The sequence below is a fragment of the Psammomys obesus genome, unplaced genomic scaffold (genome assembly GCF_907164565.1).
Source record: "Psammomys obesus unplaced genomic scaffold, mPsaObe1.curated_primary_1811, whole genome shotgun sequence".
Classification (NCBI taxonomy): Eukaryota; Metazoa; Chordata; class Mammalia; order Rodentia; family Muridae; genus Psammomys; species Psammomys obesus.
In genome coordinates, this window is record NW_026596064.1 from 3,202,902 (window position 1) to 3,214,264 (window position 11,363).

At 45.4% G+C, this 11,363-nt stretch overlaps 1 protein-coding gene across 1 annotated transcript; it reads left to right on the forward strand.

The window, feature by feature from the left end:
- The first annotated feature begins 453 nt into the window (after nucleotides 1-453).
- On the forward strand, nucleotides 454-10,316 carry Hrg (histidine rich glycoprotein). The gene is made up of 7 exons (XM_055625153.1): nucleotides 454-689; nucleotides 2,898-3,008; nucleotides 3,700-3,790; nucleotides 6,022-6,188; nucleotides 6,382-6,462; nucleotides 8,000-8,101; nucleotides 9,653-10,316. Exons 1-7 carry the CDS (start codon nucleotides 474-476, stop codon nucleotides 10,250-10,252), a joined length of 1,368 nt encoding a protein of 455 aa, XP_055481128.1. The 5' UTR covers nucleotides 454-473; the 3' UTR covers nucleotides 10,253-10,316.
- Nucleotides 10,317-11,363: the final 1,047 nt, after the last annotated feature.

Sequence of the window (11,363 nt, forward strand, 5' to 3'; positions counted from 1 at the left end):
TACAGCATTACACATCTCAAGAAAGCAGCAGCACCAGGGTTAGAGATTCCCATCTGATTCCACAGCCACAGCTGAAGGCCATACCCTTCAAGAGGCATGTGTTACCTCCCTCAGATAATGCTGAGTTCCACTGAGGAATTTTATCGCCGTAATGCAAAGATGCAGCTGGTGGGAGAGATTCCCAACTGAGACAGATACAAAAAACTTACTCTCAACTCCATCACCACACCACCCAATAAGTACTTATGGTCAAACACACCCCAAATCAGCTGTCCACAAGATATAGCCATGTTTGGGCAAACAATGATTTTACCCACTCATCAGTGTTATGTCTCAACTTTTTCTTCACTAATTATTTACAGACTGTTGACAGATATTTGAACCTGGGGTCAAGGTGAACATCCCCAGTTATACAACAAAAATCTATAAAGACCTTTATCAATTGAGTGTGTGTCACCATAAAAGTCTCTCCTATGGTGGACCACAGCCCGGGATGGTTTAGCACAATGAAGGTGCTAACCTCAGCTTTGCTTCTAGTCATCCTGCAGGGTGTCCACGCCCTGAGTCCCACCAACTGTAATGCTTCCGAGTCTACGGCTGAGAAAGTTCTAGACCTGATCAATAAAGGGCGGAGGAATGGCTATGCTTTCCAGCTGCTGAGAGTCTCTGACGCTCACTTGGATGAAGTGGTGAGAAATTGCCGATAGAGAAGCTGAGCTGGGCAATCCTGTGTGAGGGCGAGGGGACTGGAGCCCCTGAGCAGACTGCTTCGCATAATTAATGGCTTTGTCAGGCTTCCTCTTTAGTTTCTGAGGCTCCCTCTAAAGTGTTGGGTTGCCTCTAAACTAATTTTTGTCATTGGCATGTTGTTAACTATGCATCGGTCTGAAAGTACCTAGCAGCACTATGCTGAGCCCATAGAACATTAGACACTTTGGAAAGAAAACTAGAGTTACCTGTGCGCCTCGAGGAAATAACAACCTGCTAAACGCACATAGGCCAACTGTGAAAAACAGCCTATGTTTTGTGACTGTGTGTGTGCTAAAGACATTGCAGCAATTTAATGAAGGGAAACATGCTGGTGGGTTCTGGACCACGGGTGGGATTTGAATAGGTGTTCCCAAGCGCATTATCTCCTCTAGGAGAGCAGGGGATCAGAAGGTGTATTACAAAGTAATTGAATAAGCAAGTAAGGAATTCTGGAACTTGAACAGGGCTCTGGAAATGCTAGAGTTGAGTGTGACATTGGAGGAAAGTATGGGCTTCTCTTGATTGAAGCCAAGCAAGCTTACTGCTTCATTTAGATTATATGAACAGGTTTGATGGGCCAACAGGGACTGTGGAGAGATGCTGTTCCCTCTCACTACAGCGGTAACAGTAACGACAACAACAATTTCGTACATCTTCTCTGGTGGAGCGTCTGAAAGCAGGACGCCAGACCGAAGACAACTGCCTCAGCTGATGACACACAAAACAATTTGTAGTCTTCCCAGCATTGGATAAGGGGAGATACTGCAAAATGCAGAAAAGAGGAACAGTAAGACAATGAACCCTGTAATGACCACCTGTCCCACTCTAAGCTCTTTGCCACATTTGTCAGACACAGGATCAAAGAGCATGGTGCTACTTCTGAATGGCAACACAGAGAGGTGGGAGGAGGGACACAATGCGATTGAGGTGACAGGGACATAAACTGAGAAGCTGTTCATGTATCCAGGAATGTGAATATGAAGACTAGACTGACGCAGTGACAAAGAATAGGAACAGACAAGACATGAGAGACATTTCAAGGAAAGTCCAGTTAGCCTGGTTTTTGATGGGCCAAAGCAAAGAAACTAATAATTGCAAGATGTATTTCTATTTTTCATTGCTTGTTTTCTTATGCTACTGCTACTAGCTCAAACTGGTCTTGAACTCTTTGTTGTTGTTTTGGTTTTGGTTTTTCAAGACAGGGTTTCTTTGTATAGCCTTGGCTGTCCTGAACTTGCTTTGTAGATAGGCTGGCTTCAAACTCACAGAGATCCACCAGCCTCTGCCTTCCTGAGTGCTGGGGGAACAGGCATGCGCCACTGCACATGGCTGGTCTTGAATTCTTGATCCTCCTGAGTTTTGGAATCAGAGGTATGAGCCAAGTGCCCTTGCAATTTACATCTGTATAGCCAGAACCTAAATAAATGGTCAATAAAGCCATTAAGAAGGACAAAGGAACACCACAGAGATCAAGAGTAGAGAACAGGTTTAGCTGCAGACAAGATTAAAGGGGGAAAGACAGTTCAGGAACAGAGGGCAGGACCAAAGATGCAAACCAGATGAGGCAGTGGCTACTGTCCCTTTTAACTCTGGGCTTGCACTTTCAACCCTACCCAAACCAATGGGCCATTTAGTGGCAGATTTTTAAAGGTAAGAGAAGCCTGTAATCTCAGCACTTGGGAGTGCTGAGCAGAAAGATCAACTCAAAGCCAGCCTGGGTTCTTATGTCCTGGGATCCTGTTCTTTAAAGGGAAAGAGAAGAAACAAGAGATAGGGAAGAGGAGAAAAGAGAAAGAGAGGGGAGTGAAGAAGAATGGAGAGAAAGAAAGGAAAGGGAAAGGAAGAAATTGCTTTTAGTATAAACAAAAATAGAGGCTGGAGAGATGGCTCAGAAGTTAAGAGCACGAGCACGGGCTGCTCTTCCAGAGGACTTGGGTTCAATTCCCAGCACCCATGTGGCAGTTCAGAACGGTCTATAACTCCAGTTCCAGGGGATCTAACACCCTCACACAGACATACATGCAGGCAAAGCACTAGTGCACATAAAATAATAAACAAATCATGAAACACTAAAATAGACTAAAACAGAAAGCCTCTGGGCTCCATCACCCTACTGACCTGTTCTTCACCTCCCTCGTTGTCCTCAGGGAGCCGCCACTGTCTACTACTTCGTCCTAAATGTGAAAGAATCTGATTGTTGGGTCCTGTCCACAAAACCCCAGGATGACTGTCTTCCGAATAGATGGCCATCTGAATTAGTAAGTAGGGGGGTCTCCCTCTCCCTCCTAACATTCTTCCATCTACTCCGCTCACTCAGAGGCGGCATGTTGGGCCACCACAGTGGGAAAAGCTGCTGATGCCTTAAGATTCACAAAAACGGCATTAGCCTTGAAAAGTACTCTTGTGGCCTCCGGGGATAGCGCCACCAGCTTTGAGTCTTGGGCAAGTCACCAATCATCCTTAGACTGCAGTCTTCTCAACTCTAAAGTGAAAGAGTTGGAGTAGGTAGACTCTGAGGTCATTTCCAGGCCACACAGTCTATGAATTAATGAATGGATAATTGTGTGCCACGAAGACTGGTCCCATTAGCAGTTATGGCCACCGTTGCAGGGAGGAATGAGGGCTTGCTGTGCTTTTGGACCTGAATACTGAGGCCAGACTCCCTGTCACAGGAGAGAACCCAAAGCAATAGGCAGACACTGGATGTCAGGTCCAGAAGTGAGAGTTTTACACGCCAACGGGCTTTCTCCTTTGACAATCCGTGGGGTATGGTCACAATCCATTGAAATAGATGCTCTTGTAAGGGTTTGGGTTAAGGTGACAAGACTGATGGAAAAAAAAAAACCCAATGCATGTTAAGTGAGATGGTATAATACGGCCTCTGTGTTCCCTCACAAGCAATCTGGGGAGCATAGCTCCGTAAGGGCTTAAAATCCTCTTGTTTTACAGGTGATTGGACAATGTAAGGTAATAGCCACAAGATACTCGAACGAGTCTCAGGATCTCAGAGTGAATGGCTACAACTGCACCACAAGTTCAGGTAAGCGCGTTGTCGTTCTGCGTCTCCCGGAAGTCCCGGACACAGACGAGATTTGTATGTCACACGCTCTCTGGTTCCGCTGGGGGTGCGGGAGAAAAGGATTTTCTCCGAAACGAGTATTATAGCTCTTTTCAAGCTGCCATACTGGCAGCAGAGGGTTACAGCTTTTAGGCTAAGCTGCTGGCCCCAGGCCAGGCAGCAGCAAGAAGCCTGGAGCTCCAACTGAGCCAAGCCAAGTGGCTTTGGAAGCCCAACTTAGCTCCGGGAAATCTGGTGGCCTCGTTGGGAACAGCCAACAGTCTTGACCCGAGTTGAAGGCAAGGCGGGAGCTTGGCCCAGAGCAAGCCTGGCTAGGCAGGCGAAGGTGAAGGCTCAGCGACAAAGCAGCTAGTCTCAGACGGTCAGGGTGGAGGAATGGAGTGAGAGACAGAGAGGGTTTGGTTTGAGAAACAGGAAGTGGGAGGGGCTTCAGGGGTGAGTGTGTTTGATTGGCTGGGGTTAGAAGGGCCGGAGATGCTTCATTTACAAGCAGCAGCACAGTCCTCTCCTAAGAAGGGAACGCAGTAGTTAATTATCCTAGGGGGGAGGGGAGAACTCAGGTACTGTTAGAGGTATGGGAAAAGGTCATTCGCTGAAAGCTAAGGTACCAAAACATCTCATTAGCATGGGGGAGCGTATTTCTAGGAATCCCCAGGTACACACTGAGTTATCAGGAAAGGGTCTTCCTGAAGGCACTCCTTAGAGGATTTGGGGTTTCCTCAGATCAAGCTGGAAAGAGGAACTCAGGTGAGGAAGGGAGTTGGTCATTTTAGCACTGGGCTCAGCGGCTGTCCAATAATGCCAGACTTTGACCTTAACAGCAGGGTCCAACAGGTCATCTGCTGAATTGCTAAGTAATTCCAAATTAACATAGAACTGAACTTGATCATACAGCATTATTTATTACATAACATTAGGAACATGAGAGAGGGCCCCTGCCCTGGCTTTCTCTGGTAGTACACATTCTCCTGAAAGTAGACAGAGGACAGTTCTCTTTCTCTGGTATACCTTACCTAAAGAGATTTAATACAGAGATGTGGGGATTTAAAGAGGCAATGCATCCTTCGAAGAGACTTAGCTCTGACGATAGGCTGACCTGATTAAATTCAAACCTCACTATTCACCTGTGACCTCAGAGTCAACGCTGTTGAGATGAAATCATGTCTTCATTGTGTCTAGGTTTTGCCCCCAGGGCCATGCCATCAGGTGGCTGCCAGCCCCAATTATTTTTATTTCCAAAGTAACTGTGACTTGGGGAACAGGTTACCTAACCCCTTTAGGCTTTCCTTGTTTTAGAATTCTTGTTGGAACTATATAGGATGAGTACTCTGCAGAATACTTAGCACTTGATAAGAACTGGCTTCAATAGTTAAAAGTTCTATATTACTCTACAGTATACAATGTAGTTATATATTGTATTATATAGTGCTAATCATTTTGGTTAATCTCACACAAGGCTATGCAGTAGACACTGTGAAACTATCTATTTTAGAGATTAAAATAATAGCAGCTGGCAAAGGTTCCACACACAGTGTGTTCTCAGAAGCACATGGAGACATGACAAAGATGACTATCTCTAAATCTCTACAGTGTGGGCTCTATTTGTTTTTTCCAAAAGAATTGGTTCTAAAAGGGAAAATTTGAGCATGATTGGACATGGTCAATGACCCAACAGCTTCTACAGAAAGTTACTTAAAGAAAGAAAAAAGCAAGGCATGATGGGACAGGCCTATATTCCCAGCACTCTGTAGGCCATTGAGTCTGAGGGCAGCTACAGGGTGATTCCCTGCGGGTGAAAAAGAAAGGAGGGAGAAAGAAAGAGTGGGGAGGAGGGAGGGAGAGTCCTGAAAGAGTGTGCTGAATCTTTTCTGTCACTTTACCTTGAAGCTGACATTCTCTTTCTGGCAAAGGTGGGAAGTGCAAATTCAAACATCATGTTGTACAAGCCAGAGTGGAAAGGGCATCATGGGTGGAGGTCACAACGAGGACCAGCAGGGAAGGGCAGGTGGTGTCTCTGCCGCCGGGCTGACTGATCTTGACAGGTTACTTTAACCTTCAATTGGTCCGTCTGTAATAAGGAAGCCAGTGGCATCCTCAGTGCTGGGCTTTCATATGCCGTATTCAGACCTGGCCTTGACACTGCTGCTTCCAACTCTGACACCGTGGCATCACCGTCTGTCTTCTCCTTCTAGTCTCTTCAGCACTGAGCAACACCAAAGACAGTCCCGTACTCTTCGATTTTTTTGAGGATTCTGAGCTCTACAGAAAACAAGCCAATAAAGCCCTCAACAAGTACAAAAGGGAGAATGATGACTTTGCCTCTTTCAGAGTGGAACGGGTAGAGAGAGTTATAAGAGCGGTGAGTTTCTGTCAAGTGGTGATCTCTTATCACTGGTGTAATGCATTTTCATAAGGAAGACATCAAAAGAAAATAGCATGCATTCATCATCTTAATTCCCAGAGTGCTTTACAAGATGTTGTAGGATGGGAAGCTATCATTTTTCCTCTTAACTTTCTATGCTCCTGAAACTATGTCGGTTCCTCTGTTCTAGAGAGGAGGGGAAAGGACCAATTACTACGTGGAATTCTCTGCCAGGAACTGTTCCACACAGCATTTCCCCAGGTACCCTCCAGTAAGTGTGACACACGCCTGTGAAACGCTGTTACTTAGAGAGGGCTCACTACTTAGGAGGCTCTACCAAATGTTTCATACACATGTTCACTTACTGACACTCACACCATCCTAGCAGGTAACACTCACACTCCCTCTGATTTGCAGATGGGGAAATGATGCCGGGTATTTCCTCGCTTCAGTCCTCGATCAGCAGGTGTTGGGTCCCAGTGGTGGGAAAGCAACAAACGCACACTGGTGTCTTGGTGCACCTCCTCCTATGTCATTGTCTGCCGAGATTCACGACAATTTTGCTCAAGAGATGCAAGTGTATGGCTCTGTTACCCTGTGATGAGGAGACCTAAAATCTTTTTGTTTTGTTTTGTTTTGTTTTGTTTTTCAAGATAGAGTTTCTCTGTGTAACCTTAGCTGTCCTGCACTCACTTAGTAGACCAGGCTCGAACTCTGCCTCTGCTGGGATTACAGGCTTTCGAAATCTTAACCACTTAACCTGTGCACTCTTAGGTGGATGTGTTAGCAAACAGGAACTCAGCTCTGATCTCAACTCCAGGGCTTTCCTGGGGTTTAATGTCACATTCACCTTCTCCGGCCAGAAGGGAGGAAGCAGTCACTGTGTCTGTCGGGTTCCAACTGCTCAAATTTCCACTGGTGCCAGTTTTAGATCCCTGCTCAGAAGCCACAAAAGTCAAGCCATTCCTCCTCCTTCTCTGTGTTTATGTGGTGTTAAAAAGCCACTGCAGAATCGTGAAGGCTGAGAAAGGACTCTAACAGCCTCACCTCATTTGTAACCTATGGTTATCACACTCATTTACAAACACTGAATTTCAGAACTTCTGCACAATTTATTTCCCACTGCTAGTAAATGGGTAAAGACATATATAAGTCCGTTTGACTTCAAAACTGTACAGGCAGCCTCAATGCATAGCTTTTTGTGGAGATGAATTGTCTCCTTGTCCTTTGACAAATGGGCTTAGGGGCTTCTGGAACATAAAATGCCAGCCAATTAGGGCCAGCAGTCACGGACATTAACAGGGTCCAAGCAAACCCATCTTTGCAATGGCTCTGCTCTTGCCAGCACTTCAAGTTACACAAATCTATCTTCAACAGCATTCCCCATCCTCCCAGGCACAAACAAACCAGGTCTTTAGTGCAGAAACACTGGTGTATGTGTCCCTAGTACTACATACAGACATACAGTACTCGTGTCTGCTCATGGAAGAAACCCACAGAAGCCTGAAAAATAGAAGAAGAAAAAAAAGCCTGTGTAGCCTGTACCTTACCCAAGTATTGACTGATGGGCGTATGGTAGTATGGATTGCCTTTAGATTTCCTTGTTTGCTTTGGGTGTCGCGTATGTGAGGCAAGGAGTTCACCAGGAAGATACAGCCCTTTCCTCTTATTCATTTAAAGCTTTTCTCGGCTAGAAGCCTTCACACCCCTGTGCTCACACACACACACACACACACACACACACACACACACACACACGGTCACTGTGCACTCCTCTTACATACACTAACAGGCATCTTCCTCTGTAGGTCTCTGGATTCTGCAGAGCAGTTTTGTCCTACAGTGTAGAAGCAGCGGACTTGGAAACCCCAGAAAACACTGACATAACCTGTGAAGTCTTCAACTTTGAGGTGGGTTGGCTAAGCATCCTTCATTGTGAGTAGGACCAGGCCAAGTGATAATACAACACATCCGACATTTGGCTCTTATGATTGTGTGTGTGTGTGTGTGTGTGTGTGTGTGTGTGTGTGTGTGTAAAAGAGAGAAATACAGAGACAGAGTCAGAGGGTAGGTTTGTTGTTACTAAGAACATGGCCCTATAGATTTTCTTTATTTGTATTTTATTTGTTTGGTTTTGTTTTTGAGACGAGGCCTCACTGTGCAGCATTGGCTGGCCTGGAAATCACTATGTAGACCAAGCTGGCCTTAAACTCATAGAGATCTGCCTGCCTCTGGCTCCCCTGTGCTGGGATTAAAAATGTACTCTGCCACATGAAACCATATGTACACCACCAAGCCCAACTTTTTTTTTTTTAAGTTAAAGTGTGTTGGTATACAATTGTAATTCCAACTGAAATATTCCAGCTGAAATAGAAGGACACCCAAAGGGGAGGACTTGGGGAGATGGGGGAGGAAAGGATGAGGGAGGGAGTTACGGCTGTGATAAAAAAAGTGCATCAAATGTAATTAATAAAAATAAATAATTTTTAAAGGAAAGAAGAACAGCCATGTTTCAAGCCAGCATGAGCCACAGAGAAAGACCCAGTTTTTTGAGTTTTTGTTTTTTTTTGTTTTTGTTTTTTGAAGCTAAAGTTGAGGGTTTAAAGGTTAAGTGGCTAGAAGAGTGTCTTAGGACTATGTTGGGAATGTCAGACCCGTCAAAAGATGCTACTTTACTCTTTTTGTTTTGTTTTGTTTTGTTTTGTTTTGTTTTGTTTTGTTTTGTTGATACAGGGTTTCTCTCTTAGCCATGGCTGTCCTGGAACTCACTTTGTAGGCCAGGCTGGCCTCCAACTCACAGAGATACACCTGCCTCTGCCTCCTGAGTGCTGGGATCAAAGGCGTGTATCATCATGCCTGGCTAAGATGATAATCTAATAGACAGGTATCATTCTTTGATAGAGTTTCATCACTTGTCACTGAAGTGAGAAAAATAAGGATAATACATTTTTTCATAAGACAGCATAAAGTCCTTCCAAAGGATACTCTTACTCTGATATCATCTTTCTCATTTGTCAAAATAGTATTCCTCTTGGGACATAATAATGCTATTCAACAACAGTTTTCTATTTCATTTTAAATGTAATTTGGCCAGGAAAAAAAAAAAAGTAAGACTGGAGAGATGGCCCAGCAGTTAAGAGTACTAGCTACTCTTAGAGAGAAACCAGGGTTCAATTCCCAGTACCACGGGGCAGCTCACAGCTGTCTCTAAGTCCAGTTCCAGGGAACCTGGGGCTCTCTTCTGGCCTACATAGGGACTGCACACCTACACAGTACACAGACATACATACATGCAGGTAAACTCCCAGACATAAAATGATACTATTTAAAATATCAATGGCTTTTTTTTGTATCTTACATCTTAAATCAATTTGTGAAATCTTTGAAAGCCTCCAGCCTATGTCAAGTCTAACATCTGACTCCTTACATAATTATATTCATGTCTCTTTTTCCTCTGCCAGGATCATCAAAACATGAGTGTCCATCCTTCCCATGGACATCACCCCCACGGACACCACCCCCACAGACACCATATTCACAGGGACCACCCCCATGGACACCACCCCCATGGAGACCATCCCCATGGACACCGTCCCCCTGGACACCATCCCCATGGACACCGTCCCCCTGGACACCACCCCCATGGAGACCATCCCCATGGAGACCATCCCCCTGGACACCGTCCCCATGGACACCACCCTCACGGACATGAGTTCCATAATTATGGACCCTGTGACCCACCTTCCAATAGCCAAGGTCAGAGTCAGCGGGGCTTTGGCCCACCACATGGCCACTCAAGAGAAACAGGTCCAGGTAAAGGACCCTTTCCTTTCCACCAACGAGAAATCGGATATATCTACCGACTCCCTCCACTAAATATAGGTGAAGTTCTCGCCCTTCCTGAAGCCAATTTCCCCAGCTTCTCGTTGCCAAATTGCAACAATCCCCTACAGCCAAAGATTCAGTCCTTCCCCCAGACAGCCTCAGAGTCATGTCCTGGGAAATTCAAGATGGAGTTCCCGCAGATTTACAAGTTTTTTGCATATGTGCCTCCAAAATAAAACCTGATTCCTTGGTGGGAAGAGAACAGTGTTCTGGATAAATAAAATGTGAAAGAAATGGAAAGTATAGCTACTTAAACTTTGTTTCCCTACTTAGCAAAGTATGAAAAAGAGGCCAGCACAAGGCAGGCAAATGGAAATGACAGGAAAGACGTCAATGGTATGAGCCACAGCTGAGCCCTGCCACTGGGTATTGCGTCAGGTGAGGCAAATCTCTGATGCTCAGAAGTTCTCTCTTCCTTGGCCTAACTCCCTAATTCTAGGGTCTCTGTTCCCAGTTATGCTACAGCTGAGTGGATTCGCTTCTTTTCCGTTGCTTTGATAAAATACCGTGAGCAAGGCAACTTCTGGAAAGACAGTTTATTTTGGCTTATGGCTCCAGAGAGATGAGAGTCCATCATGGCAGGGAGGCATGGCATCAAGTGGCGACAGGAGCAGGAAGCTGAGAGCAGAAAGAGCTAACTAGAAGTGACGCGAGGCTGTGATCTCAAAGGCTGCATACAGTGATGTTCTCTCCCCACCCCCGCCAGGCCACACCTCCCAAACATCCCCACGCAGCACCGCAAAGTGGGGACCAAAGTTCAGATAACTAAGCCTGTGGGACATTGCCATTCAAACCACTACACTGGGCATACCAAGAAAGTATACGTTACTTTTAACAATGTATTGTAAGAGTGACTCACATCACCTCCTAGTGATTTCTAGTCAAAATTCCATTATGAAACACTTAGTAAAATTGGCTAGCCAGGCAGCAGTGATGGCCCACGCCTTTAATCCCAGCACTTGGGAGGCAGAGGCTGGCAGGTCTTTGTGAATTCAAGACCAGCCTGGTCAACAGAGTTCCAAGGCAGCCAGGCTACACAGAGAAACCCTGTCTTGGAAAACCAAAAACCAGCCAAACAAACAAAACCAGCTCCCAGCTGCAAAGAGAGTTTTAGCATAATCATGAACATAAATTCAGACATTCAAGAAATATCACTTATGTTCCGATTAATTCCCATTTCACGTAGGCACTCTGCTGGACTAAGGGGAAACTAAACCCTAGTCCTTCTGGGACTCCTTTCAGTCTGCCTCTCTCTGCATAGATTTGTACCATTGCTCTAAAATCTCT

Coding starts and splice junctions, on each gene's coding strand:
- Hrg (XM_055625153.1), top strand. CDS start 474: ATGGTGGACCACAGCCCGGGATGGTTTAGCACAATGAAGGTGCTAACC. Junction 3,791..6,021: donor CAACTGCACCACAAGTTCAG/GTAAGCGCGTTG, acceptor TTCTCCTTCTAG/TCTCTTCAGCACTGAGCAAC. Junction 6,463..7,999: donor ATTTCCCCAGGTACCCTCCA/GTAAGTGTGACA, acceptor CTTCCTCTGTAG/GTCTCTGGATTCTGCAGAGC.